Source organism: Staurois parvus, unplaced genomic scaffold (assembly GCF_062004578.1).
Source record: "Staurois parvus isolate SC_StPar_1 unplaced genomic scaffold, SC_StPar_1.0 ptg000153l, whole genome shotgun sequence".
Lineage (NCBI taxonomy): Eukaryota > Metazoa > Chordata > Amphibia > Anura > Ranidae > Staurois > Staurois parvus.
In genome coordinates this window covers 1,772,930-1,791,424 of record NW_028317949.1, presented here as the reverse complement: position 1 = coordinate 1,791,424, position 18,495 = coordinate 1,772,930, and the positions used below count along the sequence as shown (strand labels likewise).

Here is an 18,495-nt window from a genome sequence, read left to right as displayed (position 1 = left end):
CTGAGCTTCTGGACAGTCTGAGGTGCAACCTGGCGGCGTCGGATGGACCAAAACATGATATCCCAGAAGTGTTCTATTGGATTTAGGTCAGGCGAGTGTGAGGGCTATTCAATGGTGTCACTTATTTCATCCTTCAGGAAATGCATGCATACTCTCGCCCCATGAGGCCGGGCATTGTCATACACCAGAAGGAACCCAGGACCCACTGCACCAGTGTAGGGTCTGACAATGGGTCCAATGATTTCATCCCAATACCTAATGGCAGTCAGGGTGCCATTGTCTAACCTGTAGAGGTCTGTGCATCCCTCCATGGATATGCCTCACCAGACCATCCCTGACCCACCACCAAAATGGTCATGCTGAATGATGTTACAGGCAGCATAACGTTCTCCATGGCTTCTCCAGACCCTTTCATGTCTGTCACATGTGTTCAGGGTGAACCTATTCTCATCTGTAAAAAGCACAGGGCACCAGTGGTAGACCTGCCAATTCTGGTGTTCAATGGCAAATGCCAATCGAGCTCTATGGTGCTGGACACTGAGCACAGGGCCAACTAGAGGACGTCGGTTGGGCCCTCAGACCACCCTCATGAAGACTGTTTCTGATTGTTTGGTCAGAGTCATTCAAATCAGTGGCCTGCTGGAGGTCATTTTGTAGGGCTCTGGCAGTGCTCATCCTGTTCCTCCTTGCACAAAGGAGCAGATACTGGTCCTGATGATGGGTTAAGTACCTTCTACGGCCCTGTCCAGCTCTCCTAGAGTAACTGTTTGTCTCCTGGAATCTCCTCCATGCTCTTGACACTGTGCTGGGAGACACAGAAAACCTTATGGTGATGTGCCATCCTGGAGGAGTTGGACTGCCTGTGGAACCTCTGTAGGGTCCAGGTATTGCTTCATGCTACCAGTAGTGACACTGACCCTAGCCAAATGCAAAACTAATGAAAAACAATCAGGAACAATGAATAGGGAAAAAATGTCAGTGGCCTTCACCTGTAAAACCATTCCTGTTTTGGGGGTCGTCCTATTGTTGCCCATCTAGTGCACCTGTTGTTAATTTCATTAATACCAAAGCAGCTGAAACTGATTAACAACCCCCCTCTGCTACTTAACTCTGCTCAATATTCCAGGAGTTTAATTGATGTGATGCTATACTCTGATTAAAAAAGTGTTCCTTTATTTTTTTGAGCAGTGTACACTGGTATCAGCAATCATGTGTAAAAAAAAACCCCAAAAAAACAAAATCCTGATCACTTGTCCAGAGTAGTACAATGTTACTATGGTAACACTGTATTGCTCTGGTCACAGCGTGTTGAAAAAAAATTGTATAATAAAAAATAACAAATTAATAGAAACAATTTTATAAAATAAAAAAAATTATTATTTTTTTTTTTTTTTACATACTGTCACCAATCAGTGTCCCTGATCACCGCCATACCAATTATATGCTAGCACTGTACTGGACTGTGACAATATGTAAAAAAAAAATTTGTGAAGTTTTTTTTTTTTTATTTCTTCATTTTCCATAAAATTGTGACAAAAAATTACAACTCCAAAAAAAACTCGTTATGCCTCCTATCAAATACCTTGGACTGTCTATTTTTCAAGAAATTAGATTGGCCATCAGTTCATCAATACTGATCGATTGCCAGATATATACTGTATACCATAGTTTGTGGACTCTATAAAAAACATTCCTACAGACTACATAATATACACTGATTTGGGTTATTTTCACCAAAGAAATGTAGCAGAATATATTTTATTTTAAATGCATGAAGAAAAGTTATCTATTTGCTAAATTTTAAAACAGAAATTAAGAAAAAAGTTTTTTTTAATTTAATTTCTTTTGCTAATTTAGCAAAAAAATAAAAAAACTCAGTGGTGATTAAATACCACCAAAATAAATCTCTTATTTGCATGAAAAAATAAATTTGTTTTATGGGTACAGTGTTGCAATGCTGTGCAACTGTTATTCAAAGTGCAACAACACTGCTAGCTCTGGGAGCACTATGTGTGCTCACTCCCAAACCGCCTCTGTCCATGTTTGTCTCTGTTGCGGCTCCCCCCACTGGCTGTTATTGACAGCAGCGGAAGCCAATGCTGTGTCTCAGCCAATGAGGAGGTAGAGATCCAGGAGAGCTGCTGCTCTTGTGCACTACTGGATCGGGATCAGACTTGAGTAAGTATTGGGGAGGCTGAAGGGGGAGCTGCACACTGAAGATTTTTTCCCTTCATGGGTAGAATGCATGAAGGTAAAAAAACTTCAGCCTTTATAACCACTTTAATCTGGCCATACATGGATCAAAATTTGATTGGTTCAGCAGGTACTGGCTAATTTTTGATCCATCTATGGCCATACAGGTTTGAGAAGAGTCGATTTTGTGACAGACTCCTCCCGAACGTGACTGCCAGAATATTTTTGCTCAATCAGCACTTGCAGCCATTCAGCTGCAGCGCTGATCAGTATATTCTGGCAGAGGAGGAGTTCCACTGCCAGAATATAATGTTGCAGTGGGGGGATTATTCTATCCACCTTGGATGTGTGGGTGGGGGAATCTGATGAATCTATGGCCAGCTTTAGTGCTGATGGTCACCAAGACAAACAGAAAAGAAGAATCTGCCTAGCAGAGACACAGGTAGCAATACAAACTTGACAGGAGTTCTAAAAACAGGCCAAACTGTATTAGGTGTTTTTAGTTCAGCCAGATTCCTCCAACCATGTTATAAAGGCTGGGTTAATTTTTCACCTGACTGCTTCAACTTTTCAATTGAAGTACGTCAGGTAGGAGAAGGCTAACAGGGCCCCACACATTATTGAATTTTGGCCAGTTCATCAGGAACCGTTCAAAATGCAAACACTGCATGGTCAACTTACAGTAGAGTAACTCCACTTTTGTTGAGAAAAAAAAACATTCCCCTCTGTGTGATCTATGTACATTGCAGGGATTTTAACAAACTTTGTTGCAGATTCCTGTTGTTTGTTATTCTAAAGCATATGTGTTAAACACAAGGCCCGGGGGCCAAATCCAGTTCTCCAGGCCATTTCATGCGGCCCTCACAGCCAGGGCTTTTTTTCAGCTGAAACATGGTGGAACAACATTCTGCCACCTCTGGCTCTTGCCTTCTGTTTTTATAAGGACAGCATTACTCTCAGTGGTTCTCACAGATCCCTGCATGCACTCAATGTGGGAGACAGATACCAACCAATGATCTCCCTGCAATTGAGAGAAAGGCAGAGCTACCTACACTGCCTGGAGGTACTATAGTGGGGCTAGGTAGGTGAGATGTGAAGAAGCTTTTGGGGGTGTGGGGAGAGACAAGCGCTGTAGAAGGATATGTGCAGAGGTCAGAGCCGAGGAGGAGGGGTGGGAGTGAGATATGGACAGCCTGTGAAAGAGAGTTGAGCCCTGCACTATGTGCATAGTACACCCCTAAACCCGGAACTCTGTATGTAAAGCACCCCTCAACCCCGCACTCTGTACACTGTGCACCCTTGAAGTCTGCACTCTGTACGTAGTGCATTCCTGAACTCTGCACTCATAGTGCACTCCTGAACTCTGCACTCATAGTGCACTCCTGAACTCTGCACTCATAGTGCACTCCTGAACTCTGCTCTCTGTGTGTAGCGCACTCCTGAACTCTGCACTCTGTATGTAGCGCACTCCTGAACTCTGCACTCTGTATGTAGCGCACTCCTGAACTCTGCACTCTGTATGTAGCGCACTCCTGAACTCTGCACTCTGTATGTAGCGCACTCCTGAACTCTGCACTCATAGTGCACTCCTGAACTCTGCACTCTGTATGTAGCGCACTCCTGAATACTGCACTCTGTATGTAGCGCACTCCTGAACTCTGCACTCTGTATGTAGCGCACTCCTGAACTCTGCACTCATAGTGCACTCCTGAACTCTGCACTCTGTATGTAGCGCACTCCTGAATACTGCACTCTGTATGTAGCGCACTCCTGAATACTGCACTCTGTATGTAGCGCACTCCTGAACTCTGCACTCTGTATGTAGCGCACTCCTGAACTCTGCTCTCTGTGTGTAGTGCACTCCTGAACTCTGCACTCTGTATGTAGCGCACTCCTGAACTCTGCACTCATAGTGCACTCCTGAACCCTGCATGTAGCACACTCCTGAACTCTGCACTGATAGTGCACTCCTGAACTCTGCACTCTGTATGTAGCGCACTCCTGAATACTGCACTCTGTATGTAGCGCACTCCTGAATTTCACATACATAGTCTTAGAGATACAACCCACCCTTTGAGGGTAATCATAATGCAGATGTGGCCCTTGATGAAATTGAGTTTGACAACCCTGTTCTAGAGAAATAGCGGTTTGTTTCTCTGTGTCCATGTGTAGAGTGAATGGGAGTGGTTTCATAAATATCAGTCAGCTGCTGCACCTGCAGGGCTCTAATAAGGAAACTGGCAGGGTCTGCATCTCTTTAGATGTGATTTCCCTTTGGAAGTATCTCACCAAAAATGATATTTTTGTTGCAGGGGATGCCAAAAATCTGATTTGTATCTTAGTGCAGACTTCTTGGAAACTCAGTAAGCTAATCACGCAAGCAGGAAATTACATTTCTGGGGGGTGTTCTGTACATCATCTATGTACAGAACACCTCCAGTTTGCCATATTGTATTGCATTTTACAAAGAACTGAATGCTGCAGATTGAAGGAGAAAGGTAATTTTAATAGTAATCAATTAGAATATGACTTGTGTCACAATTTTATACACTATATTATTTTTTTATATTTCCTATTTTTTTTCCCTACGAAAGTGGAGTTACCCTTTAATCTTGCCATACTCATTAATAAAAAAAAAAAAAAAACTTGACTATACATACACAAATGCACTTTCTCCTTCAAAGTAATATAAAAGTGTAGTAAAATCCTGATGTTGCATGACAAAAGTTAATTTCAGTTTGGTGATAGGTCTTTTTTATGTGAAGGGAACTCCTTGAATTGGGCGTTACTTCGAATCAAAATTACCTTTCTTTGACAAGAGTGATGGTGTTAAAGGAACATGACATTATTGTTTTTGAACAAGGATATGTTGCACAACAAAATTAACTATATCCTTGTCTTTTCTACTCAAAATATTCCACAGTTTTGGTGTACAAAAACACTTTTTTAAAACCCTGCGATTTTTAGGGCTTGCAGAGTTTTCCCTTCTCTGAAAGCTAAGAGCTACTGAATGTGACTACATCATTTTTATTGCCAGTCTGGCGAACAGTTTAAAACAGAGTGAAAATTTACTTTTTTTTTTTTGACAGAAGCTACGTTGAATGATACTTGCATATTTCACTGTCTGGAGGGATCCCAGCTTTGTTTGGGGTTCCCTGGGTAAAGGAGGATGTCTTGCCTCTATTGTATAAAAAAGAATAATGGAAATATGCACACTGTTCGATAAAGTAATTTGTGAACTGTATTCAGAATTGCACTAGCCACACTCACATCACAGTGTAGTTTGTACCATGTATTTGCAGTCTAAAGCAGCGTTTTCTGATTTTTTGATACATGGAGGCTGTATGCATTGTATGCTGGGTATACAGTGGGAAAAATAATTGATCCCCTGCAGATTTTGTAAGTTTGCCCACTTACAAAGACATGAAGGATCTATCATTTTTATCATAGGTGTATTTTAAATGATAGAGACAGAATATCAACCAAAAATCCAGAAAAAAAACACATAATACAAATGTTATAAATTGAATTGCAGTTCAGTGAGTAAAATAAGTATTTGATCCCCTAACAACCAACAATAATTCTGGCTCCCACAGACTGGCTATGTGCTCATGTGGTACAGATTAGTTCTGTCAATTTAGGAAGGTGTTCCTAAGGACAACTCGTTATGTGTATAAAAAGACACCTGTCCACAGAATCTCTTTCTCTTGGCAAGCACAGAGGTAAGACGGTTTTTGTAGTTGGTTACCAGGTTTGCACACATCTCAGGAGGGATTTGGGTACACTCTTCTGCACAGATCTTCTCTAAATCCTTAACCTCCTTGATGATTCTTTCCGATTTTTTGTGCTGAAAGCGGTACCATTATTTTGCATGGAAATATGTAGTTTTTTATTGTAGGCTGTAATTTTTAGGAATAACTCACTGAAATCTGTACGAACAAGAGTCTATTAAACATTCCGGATATGATAAAATTTGAAACACGAAATCATAAATTATAATTTAATAAATAATCATAAAAAATAATATTGTAATAATAATAAATTTAATTCAATAATATAATCAAACCAAAAACACTGAAATTTGAAATACAGAGGCAAATTCACACATCGCTGAGCAAAGTCGCAAAATTGTTTTCAGTGTCTGATGACGAATTTCCCCACGAATCATTATCACTCAATTCTGCAAGTGGTTCTGATTTACTATCGCTGTTCTAAAACCGCTTTTAAACGTAGAAGGGACGCTTTTTGGACGCCATGGACTTTTCTAAGTTTCCAGAAAGAACATTCAAAATGCAGGCAGGGCACAGGACAAAGCAGTAGGGACAAAATGTATGTGAAATGCATTGAAACAACAATGACAGCAAAAATGACATTTTTTAAAAATGTCAAATTTCCCGCCGGTTGCGGCGCCCGTACGTCCCGACGTCACAGGGACCAGAACACAGGAGCCGGATGCCGGCATCAGCTGGAGGAGATGGCCGGGGATGCTGCAGGGGACACATCGCGGGAGCGAAGGACAAGGTAAGTGCTGCAGGGACCCCCAGAGCAGCGCCGCATGGTAAGCCCGAGTGTAGCTCGGGGTTACCGCTTTTGGTATAGAAATTTTACCCCGAGCTACACTCGGGATTACCGCTAAGGAGGTTAAGGTTTCTTGGCTGTCGCTTTTCAGCTCAAAGTTTCATCTCCCTCCACAAATTTCCTATAGGATTAAAGTCTGGAGACTGGCTAGGCCACTCCGTGATCTTAATGTGGGATCAAATACTTATATTACTCACTGAACTGCAACTTAATTATAACATTTGTATCGTGTTTTTTTCTGGATTTCTGGTTGATATTTTGTGTATATCATTTAAAACACACGTATAATAAAAATTATAACCCTTAATTTCTTTGTAAGTGGGCAAAATTACAAAATCTGCAGGGGCTCAAATAATAATTTTCTCCACTGTACAAAACAAGAAGCTTAGCATTGACAACCTATCTGGAAGCACTTTGCTAAGATAACAGTGTTTAAATGGTAATAGCAGGAGGTGCTGTTGTTGTTATCCTCTTCTTGATGTTCAGAATTGCGGTAGCTTATTTTAGGACATTTTCCTGTTGCTTCATCTTCCTTTTAGAAATGTTTTTTACTTATTGTACTTATTTAGCATTCCAGTGTGTTTTATTTTGGAGTAGTGCACTGCCAAGGAGATTATGCACTTGGTGCTGAGTTCCTTACAGTATGCAAAAGAATCTGAAGCAAGTCAGATTGACCTTGCCTTACTTTCTGGTTGGAAGACCTCAAGCATTAAATATATAGCTATACATAGAGCCATTTCCTCTCCAGATTGATTAACCCTGACCTGCCCCTTTCATTTGTTGGATTTCATGTTTCAATCAAGAAAACGCAGCATCAAATGTGTGCATTACCTAGAGTTTTCTGCATGCAAATGAATACTACCTAGCAACACTTAGGCCCCTTTCACACAAGGCGTACTCCGTCAAGCAGATCTGCCTGCTCAGAGGGGGATCTGTCCGCTGATCCTCACTGAGCAGGTGGATGACAGGTCTGTGTCAGCTCTGCTTGTGCAAAGCGGACACAGCCTGTTGTTCTCTATAGAGCGGTCGGAAGTAAACGCCTCTCCTATTGCATCGGACTATCATCCAAGCTGATCTGCTAGATGGATGGTGAAAGCATCCCCATATGTCTGATTTTGGCAGACCGGATTGGATCGGATGCAGGTGGGAATAAACAGACACGTCTGTTTACATCCACCTCCCCATTGAGCACAATGGGTGGTCCGATCAGGTCCACCTGAAAAACAGATGGGTGGACCCGATCGATCTGCTCATGTGAAAGGCTTTACATCTCCAGATTGCCACCTGCTCATGTAGGCACTTTGAAACATGCATAACTCCCTATTACAGTCAGCCAACTGCTAGCACAGGGCTGAGGGCTGTTGAGAGGTGTACTGAGGCAGGGTGCTGTGATGTTTCAGGAGGCTATGTACAGCACCTTGATACCCCTCCTACCTGACATATTGGGGTTTATTTACTAAAGCTGGAGAGTCCAAAATCAGACTCCCTTCTGCATAGAAACCAATCAGCTTCTAACCTCAGTTTGTTCAATGAAGCTTTGGCAATGAAACCTGGAAGCTGATTGGTTTCTATGCAGAAGTGAGTCTGATTTTGCACTCTCTAGCTTTAGTAAATAAACCCCATTCTGTCTGCATTGTATAGCGAAGCACAGCATTCTGCCTCTTTATGTCACTTGATTCAAGCAGCATCAAGAGATATATCAAAATGTCCTGAAGGGTGAATATCCGCCTGGAGAAATGGGTGTTCCTAGGCTGGCTGTATGTACCTGCAGACCACCCTAGGTAAAGCTTATATTTGATACATGACTGTAAAGAATGAAATCTTGTGAATAAAAGGAGCGAGCCAACAACATTTAGGCCAGGGAGGAAAGAGCTAGATGGTGATAATTGCCCTCTAGCCAATAAATGAGCAGGCTCAGTCTGACTTGCTGCTGCATTTTGGATCAAAATATAACAAGTCCAATGTTTACCTTCCTCATGTATGTGACATTTGGTGCTTCCCCTTTCCATTGTTTAGAACAATAAGACAGTAAATCAACTTCTGTATTCACGCTCAAGTTTCCTGAATGTAAATGTAAAAAATAAAAAAAGAACAATAAGATTTCCTGTATTCCCATACCACTTTGAATGCGTTTATCCTAAAAAGAATATTAAAACTTACTTCTTTTTTTAAAAAGTCCTTGACATGGAATGCTACACCTACAAATAAGCAGAAAAAATAATGAAAATAATTGTGAAAGCGGATTATGTGGAAACAGTGCATATGTGAAGTGCATACCACAAGGAAATTAGGGCTTTGAAGTGTTGCCACATCATACACAGGACAGCCACAGCAACTACAAGGCACTGATGTACATGATTCCACATCTTGCTTATAACCTCAAGAATGGGTGGAACTCTTGACTGTTCATCAGGTGTATCTGAAACAAAGACAGCAAAATGTCATCTGTATTCAAATTTACATTTCATTTGCACTTTCAATGTTACAAACTTACAACACAGACTTTGTAAGTCAGAAATGAAAAAAAAAAATGATAATGAAAGCAGCAGGGCAGAATTTGCTGGTAACAGTCCCATAAATACTGTATATGCTTGGTCTTCAAAGCTGTACATATTAAACGACAAAAATGGGACATAAGACATGCATGCAACCCAGATGTGCCACTTGTTTAAAGCTCTAATCATTTTTGCAGTAGAACTGGTCCAGTCTAAAACAAGCAGCAAGGAGAATATTAATTTCAGTAACCCGGTTTATTGAATTATGCTGTAATTATCTTTCATTTCTAGTGAGCCTTCTACTGTGCAATAATTTGGAATCATAGAAAAAAAAAAATTCCGGGAGAGACCAGGTTCCACAATTACATCTCACATGCTGGCTTGGGTCACCTCCAAATAAGCAATCTACTGAATCAGCAACAGGAATGCCACACACTAAGATGCAAAACAAACTTCCTTTATTAAAATAGCCAAACAGGAACAAATTCTATTCTGACATGTTTCGTGCTAGCCACAGCACCTTCTCAAAAGAAATCGCTTTGTCTTGCACAAAACATGTCAGAATAGAATTTGTTCGTGCTGGCTATTTAACCGCATGCCACCCAGCCACTGTACATATACGGTGGCAGGGCGGCACTCACAGGCAAAACCACGTTTTAAAACGTGTGTTTTGTAAACAAATTGGGGGTGCGTGCGAGGCACGCTGCCGCCCTATTTGTCCTGTGGATCACCGCCGCAGATGTCAGTTGCCGGGTCACAGCCGCTCATTAGCGGCTATGTCCCGACGATCGGCGGTAAACGGTGACAGAGAGCACAGCTGCAATAGCTGTGCTGTCTGTCACCTCTCTATCAGCTCGAGGATGAGCTGATCGAGAAAGAATAGTTTCACTTTCTCGATCAGCCTTGTCCCGCAAAGCACACACCCCCGCCCCCTAGTAAAACACTCCCCTCACTCCTATAACCCTTCCCTGCTAAATAAAGTTAACCCCTTCCTCCCCATTGCCATTAGTACAGTTTCAGTTTGGTGTTTTTTTTGCACTGATCACTGTATTAGTGTTTTTGGGGATGTCAGTGACCCCAAGTCAGTACCCCCCAATGTCAGAATGTCCGCCGCAGTCCCACCATAAGTCGCTGCCATAAGTCCCTGATCGCCGCCATAATTCGCTGATCGCCGCCATTATTAGTATAAAAAAAACCCCTAAAAATCCCAGTATCTTTCCCGCCATTTGTAAATGCTATAACTTTCACCTAAACCAATTAATTTACACGTATTAGGGTTTTTTTTAGCAAAGACATGTCGCAGAATGCATTTTGGCAGAAATGTATGACTAAATTTGATTTTTTTTTACTGGACATGTTTTATAGCAAAAAGTCCAAAATATTGTTTTTTTTTCCTCAAAATTGTCAGCCTTTTTTTTTTTATAGCGCCAAAAATAAAAAACCGCACAGGCGATCAAATACCACCAAAAGAGAGCTCAATTTGTGGGGAAAAAAAAGGATGTAAATTTAATTTATGTACCATATTGCATGACCGCGCAATTGTCCGTTAAACTAGCGCAGTGCTGTATAGCAGAAAAATGGTGTAAATTGCAGTATCTATACCATAGTTTGTAGACGCTATAACTTCCACACAAAGCAATCAATATACACTTATTGGGATTTTTTTACCAAAAACATGGAGCAGAATACATTTTGGCCTAAATTTATAACCAACTTTGAGTTTACTATATATTTTTTATAGCTGAAAATAAAAAATATTGTTTTTCTTCAAAATATTTGGCATTTTTTTCTTTATAGCGTGAAAAATAAAAAGCGCACAGGTGATCAAATTACACCGAAAGAAAGCTCTATTTGTGTGAAAAAAAGGACGTAAATTTCGTTTGGGTGCAGCATTGCATGACCACGCAATTATCAGTTGAATTAGTGCAGCGCCAAGTAGCAAAAAGAGGCCTGGTCATTAAGGGGGGTAAATCCTCAGGAGCTCAAGTGGTTAAATAAAGGAAGATTATTTAGCATTTTGGTATGTGAGATTCCAGTTGCTGACACAACAGAACCCTATTCATCTTTTTATTACTGTCTGTGTCCCTGAAAAAACACAAGAGGTACCAACCCTGCTTCATTCTATCCACAAAAAAAAAAAGGTTTTGGCTGGACATACATGCTAAGTAGACTGACACATTAAAAGGAGAAGTATGGGATCATAAAAAAGGCAAACAGACATACTTACCTCCATGATTCAGCATATGTATTCGGAGGAAAAATCAGTGCTCTTAGGGTAATAATAATAAAAATGGCTTAAAGAAGAACTTCATTCCCCTTTAGCTTTAGCCCCATCCACCCTCCTTTTTACTCTGTTGCAATAAGATACATTCATAAGGCTCCATGCACACTGGGCGTTTCAATAACGCTGGTAACGTTAGCTGTGTAAAGCCACGTTAAAAACATGAGCTTTTCAGCATTTTTGTATTAGCGTTTAGTGGCGATTTGCCACATTTTTCCACGTTTGCGTTTTTTTTTTTTTTTTAACCAAAAAAAATTTTTTTTTAGTCACAAAAACATACAAAAACACTGATGTACTGTGTTTTTCAGCATTGGAGTGTTTTTACAGCTAAAAAAATCCTCTAGAAACCCACTAGTCCTGGGGTTTTCTTTCACCCAAAAAACGTTGATTACAGTCTGTGTACATGGATACATAGGAGAGCATGCTGTAGAAAAAAAAATGTCAAAAGCCAAAAACAGCAGCTGTAAAAGCATCCAATGTGCATGAGGACTATGAGTTCAGAAACTTTGCTCACATAGCCCAAATTACAGTCTACAACACCCTTTTTCAAAAAAGTTGTCCAGGCACCCTGGGGTGCCTTCAGGTTTCTTCAGGGGTGCCTTGGCAAAATGCCTACAAATTATTGTTTCATAAGCCAGCTGGTGGATCAAGCCTACCTTTCAGTTACACAAAGTCACAGATTTTCATTGTGTGCCATTACAACCTTCTGGCTGCCAGCATCCTAACAACCAACAGCATCGGTTCATAAGGAGGACGTTGGGTGACTGCACACCATTCTTGTTTGCCCCTCCCAGTCAGCATTAGGCTCACATTAGCTGAGTGAGGAAGAGAAACTGAGGGAGAAGAGAAACACTGGAATACTAGTCAGTACCAATGTGCAAACATGTCATTTGCTTGCAACAATAAATCACCTCTGATGTTGGGTGTCCTATACGGTGTGTGTGGATGTTGCTGCATTATGTAAAACTATTCGATTTGTTCTTTTATGTTTTAAAATAGGGTGCCTCAAGATTGTGCAGAATTTGAAAGGATGCCTTGACTGAATAAAGGTTGAGAAACATTGGCCTAGTAGACACTGTCTGCATATAATATTTAGATCTTTTATTTTAAAAGCAAATCAATGTTCAAATTTTGACAAGTGTTTATGGTCATTCAGGGTCCTGCTTAGCTATAAATATATACTCTCTGAATTTCACCAACAGGACAACATGGGGTTTATTTACTAAAGCTGGAGAGTCCAAAAATCAGACTCCCTTCTGCATAGAAACCAATCAGCTTCCAGGTTTCATTGCCAAAGCTTCATTGAACAAGCTGAGGTTAGAAGCTGATTGGTTTCTATGCAGAAGGGAGTCTGATTTTTGGACTCTCCAGCTTTAGTAAATAAACCCCCATGGGTCTCCCTGCCTCAATATCATGATTCTGTTTAATTCTTTTACCCACTGTTGCATTTTGCATTGTAGATTCTACATAGAACCCTGCATGGGTCTAATCATTTGTGTGGAAAATGTTTAATTTCTAAATGTAATCTGATCAGAATGTACAACATTGAATGACTCACGTACCAAGGAAATGCTTAATCAGATCACATCAGTAAATTTTCCATCAAGCAAGTCAAAACATTGGGGTTGATTTACAAAAGGAGCAGAGCAGATTTGGTGTACAAAGTGGATTTTCACACGGCTTAGTGAATGAGGGTTGGGCTGACTTCAATCATCCTATCGTGTCAAATAATAATTCTGTTTTTGTTTTTTTAATGTACTTTTCCCATGATTGGATATTCTTTGCATGGTGATTTTTTGATTAGCTTCAATTCTTGTCATTATTATTATTACATCGCGTTTATATAGCGCCAAAGGATTTGCTCAGCGCTGTACAATAGAGGGGGGACAATACATGAAACAGTACAGCAACTACAAACCGCACACGAGGGGTTACTCTTTCGAGCTTACAATCTAGAAGGGACGGGGTAGTGGCACAGGAGGAAATGGCTGTGGGGGATGGAGTGGTAGGAGGAATGAAGGAGAATGGCTGTTAGGTGAGGGTGGGGTAGGCTTCCCTGAAGAGGTGGGTTTTCAGGGAGCGCCTGAAGGTGAGGAGGGAAGGTGACAGTCTGATGGATTGGGGTAGTGAGTTCCAGAGGATGGGGAGGACCTGGAGAAGTCTTGCAGTCGTGCGTGGGAGGAGGAGACCAGGGAGCAAGACAGAAGGAGGTCCTGTGAAGAGCGAAGGGTACGGGTAGGGTGGTACTTGGGAATCAGGTTGGTGAGGTAGTTAGGGGCAGTGTTGTGAATGGCTTTGTAGGTCAGTTAGCAGTTTGAATTTGATGCGTTGGGCAATAGGGAGCCAGTGGAGGGAGAGGCAGAGGGGGGTGGCAGAGGTGGAGCGGTTGGTGAGGTGGATGAGTCTAGCCGCTGAGTTCAGGATGGTCTGAAGCGGGGAGAGCCTGCACTGGGGTAGGCCGGTGAGAAGGGAGTTACAGTAGTCAAGGCGTGAGATAATCAGGGAATGTACGAGTATTTTAGTGGTGTCTGGGGTAAGGAAGGAGCGTATCTTGGCGATGTTGCGAAGGTGGAGCCTGCAGGTGTTTGTAAGTGATTTGACATGAGGTTGGAAGGAGAGGTTTGAGTCCAGAATGACGCCAAGTACTTTGGCTTGCGGGGCGGGATTGATGGTGGTGTTGTTGGTAGTGATGGATAGGATGGGCGGGGGGGGTGCGGGCAGGGGAAATAAATAAACACAAAATACCTCTGCTGTTCACTTTCATATTAGTGAACATGACTGAACAGCCATGACACAGCAGTACCAGATATCCAGATGCAAAAGTTGAAAATCTTTGCATCAGGAGACAAGGAAAACATTACTTGCAATATCACTTTCAAAGCCAAATATTTTATATCATATTTATCTGTACTGCACAAAGTTTCCACACCACTTAACATTTTCACATTTGCATGTTATTGTTTTTCATGTTTGCATACTGTCAGTCCATGTCCATAATGCTGACATGAGGACATACATTTGCATTGTAAACGAGGTTCATTAGCATATGCAGATCCATTGTCCATTTTTGTATGAACTCTGTTGCTGCTTCCTTTTTGTAGTAATTTAAGTTTTTGTTAGTGTGTACACTACTTCTGATCATACAAAATGAGTTCAGCTTTCCTTTTTTTATTAATAAAATGTAATAGCACATGGGGATACTACAAAGACTCCCAGTGTACAGTCATGAGTTAGCATACGGGGAACTCTCCAAACAGTGCTGTGGAGAGTTCCGACATAATATTGAACTGGAGATACTTCAAACCTGTGGTCATTGCTCATCATCCATCTGCAGGCTCAAATAGAAAACATTGATGCTATTGGCACTGCGTGATGGCCCATTATTGTTGGCCTCCTGGGAACAGTTGAGATCAATGTGAACCCTGTTCCTACATGACTGCTATTCAGATACCAAAAGAATAAATAACCAAGCATCTGTGCCCACATGAATGTTCAAATTCTGCTAGTTTTCATGGGGGAGCTATGACAATGGAATGTTGCAACTATGAAAATAATCTGAAGACTTCTAGTTACAGCTACAGTTTCAACATTTCACCTATATCTCAACATTTCTCATAGTGTGGAGCAAATGTCTAAAAAAAACAATGTTATTAGCAAAGGATCTTTGCAGAAACAATCCTTAGATTCAATGCACAGTTTTTCTTATAAGCTCAAAAAACACTAGAAAAAAACGCTGGATGGAAAATGCTGATAATAGCATTTTTTTGCCAGAATTCAGTAGCATTTTACAGTACATAAAGAAAAAAAAAATGCTTGAACAAAGCTTTTAGGAGCATTTTTGTAGCATTGAGGAGCGCTCTGCATTTTTTTTCTGCTCCCTAAAATTCAACAAAAACAATTTATTTTTCTGCTCCTAGACGTTGAAGCTTGAAAACCATTTCTAGCATAAAATAGTGTGCATGGATACATAGGATAACACTATTAGCTTCTAGGAGCAGAAACAACATGCCCATAATAGCTTCTAGGAGCTTAAAAAAAAGCCAGTGTGCATAGAGCCTTAAACCTTGCCCAGACAAAACACTGCAACAAAATGTCTCAGGTGATGAAGTTTAGTAAAGAAATGGCAATCCGTGCCATTACCCACAAACTCCTGTGCTTAGGGATGGACTCTGTATAGATAGGACCACATCACAAATTTCTTGGGATATGCACGCCTTGCAGCCCTCAAATGACCGGGGAAGTTCAAATTACTAAGCGGAGAAAAACAAACAGAGGGTGCACCGGCCTAGTGCATTACCTTAAAAATGTATTTATTAAAATAAAAAAACATGTGTTAAATATATTTTTATTTAATAAATACATTTTTAAGGTAATGCACTAGGCCGGTGCACCCTCTGTTTGTTTTTCTCCACTCAATGAAGTTTAGTACCAACATCCCTCAGCAAATAGATGAAATGTCTTTTGAACTCTCTTTTTGTGAGCAGATTTAACCTACAACAACAGTATTGAACTTCCAAAGTACGGAATGTCTGACTAATGTGAAGTATCATACACGTCTGCATTTTAGAAGGAAACGTGAGAGGAAAAGGTTCCTAGTCTCCGAGGTGCAATCCACGTTTCAGTTTTTTTCAACTTTATTTGTAGTGGTGCACATAACACTTCATTCATGTCACTGCACAGCAGCATGGTGGGTTGCATTGCTGTATAGTGACATGCAGTGGACCCCTAGCCATGACTTGCATTTTTCCATTGCTGAAAAACAATGGTCACTGCACATAGTGTGAACAAGCCCTGATTCCCAAAAAAATGTTTTTGAATGCTTTTTTCAGAAACGCGTTACATTCCATTTAACATAGTTTCTTATGGGACATGTTCACTATGCTTTTTTGAGCAGCTGTGTTTTTGGAAAGGGTCAGGGACTTTTTAAAATGCAAAATGCAGCATTTTTGCTACAATAGGGCTCAATAGAAACGCTGCTGAAAGGCATGTAGTGAGTTTTTGCCACGTTTTGCATTTTTATTCTGCCCAGCAACAAAAACATTTTCCCTTTAACAAAAAACACTGAAAAAATGCACAACGCAGTAAAAATGCTGTGAAAATGTGTGTGTAAAAACGCAAAATGAAATGCAAAAAGCATTGCAAAGATGGATCAAAACAAACTGCACTGGTGTGAACCAGGCCTTGGTGTAATAGGCGTGCTTTTATGTCTGCACATTCTGTGGCCAGAACAGTGTCGAGTGCAGAATTGACAGCTGCTGTCTGCCAACCTACCTGTCTAAAATGGGCTTTCATTAAAAATTATTAAATTATTTCACGAACATCCTGAGATTTAGGAGCCCTGCATGTACAAGTGGTGTACAAGTGGTGTACATGTACTAGTGGTATAGAGGTGGTAACAACAGACAATGAAAGAAGTAAGCTACGGGAGGATAAAGTAATCCTGGATCATTGACTTATGTGCTTGCCAGATCTTTAAAAGTACATTTGAAGTTTTAAATGTGGGCGTGCAAAACCACATGAAAGAAGTGGTTCCAGAGAAAAGGACAATTGCATGAGAAGTTCTGATGGCAAATGTAAAAATGTGAACTGAGTTTAAGACAAGAGTTCACATACAGAGCAGAAGCTAAAAATGAGATGATTTTTTGCTGGTACTTTAAACCCCCCCCCCCCCCATTCATACTAATGTGATTTTTCATATGATTTGACAGTTCATAATCGCATTACAAGTTGCACCCTATTTGTGCCTTTGGAACCATTCAAATCAGTGCGATTCCAGATGATTTCAAAAAAAGGTTCTTTGTGATTTGATGGGCAACTTGCATAGACTTGCATGACATTGCACAGATATCAGGCAACCACACATGAAATCACACTGACCAGCGGCTTTGAAATCACGCTACTTAAAGGAAAGCAGTGCAATTGCAAAGCTGCATTCAGTGTCAACCAGGTCTGAAGTTTGAACCGTATTTTCTATGTAAGTTAACCACCTGAGGGACTAAGAAATAAGGAAAGCACTTGAGACACGAGAGAAGAGATGAAAAGCTGTAGAGATCATAATGGACTGGAGTAATGCTTAAGCTGGCCATACATTTAAAGATTCTTCCATCTGCACAAACGAGGTGGATAAAGGAATATCCCTACCGGAACATGTATTGATCAGTGGATGCAGCTGACTCGCTGCAGTCACTGATTGAGAACATTTTTTTTTTTTAACATGCCCCTTTAAACAGGTGTCATTTAAATGACCATGATTCTGTCTAGTGGGGACTGCCACACACTGATCAATATTGGCCTGGTGCCTGCTAAACCAACCAACTTTGATCACTGTATGGCCAGTTTTATCTATTTGTTGGAAGGGCACAGAGAAGAGTGGAACAACATTAATGTAACACAGGGCTTGACACATGTGCTTTGAATCTAGGCGCAAGCTAAAAAAGTTAGGTACTAGTTTGTTGCCACGCAACAAAAAAAAAATTGAAAATAATGGCACCTGAACCTGAGGTTTGCAATCACTAAGATTCTGCAGTGATCCCAAAACTCCCAGGTGTGAATGGAGCCACCCTGGTTCACACATATGTGATTATGGATGCGTTTTCAAACTCAAAGGTTCGCATGATAGGCTAAATATTATGTGTTTCTCTTGAAGTGGTTCACACAAATGCAATCCACACGCATTACGTTTTGAGTGCCATTACAAGAAAAAGGGTCCTGTGTGAGTTTGAAGCAATGCATTCCAGACTCGCAAGTGATAGAGTAGAGTGGCATGCGGAGATAAGTGTTCACATAGGATTGCTATTGACAGGGGTTTTTGCATTGAAGTCAATGGGCAGCGTTTTTGCATTGAAGTCAATGGGCAGCGTTTTTTGCATTTAAGTCAATGGGCAGCGTTTTTTTGCATTTAAGTCAATGGGCAGCGTTTTTTTGCATTGAAGTCAATGGGCAGCGTTT

General features: G+C 40.9%; 1 protein-coding gene across 1 annotated transcript in view; it reads right to left on the bottom strand.

Annotated features, from left to right (window-relative positions):
• Window positions 1-18,495, bottom strand: part of OTULINL (OTU deubiquitinase with linear linkage specificity like) — a 69,879-nt gene that overhangs the window by 25,573 nt on the left and 25,811 nt on the right. Inside the window, exons 2-4 of the mRNA XM_089674824.1 lie at window positions 9,049-9,190; window positions 8,932-8,969; window positions 8,741-8,832 (exon numbers count right to left, since the gene is read on the bottom strand). Coding sequence (XP_089530950.1) covers window positions 8,741-8,832; window positions 8,932-8,969; window positions 9,049-9,190 — 272 coding nt within the window. The remainder of the gene's footprint in view (window positions 1-8,740; window positions 8,833-8,931; window positions 8,970-9,048; window positions 9,191-18,495) is intronic.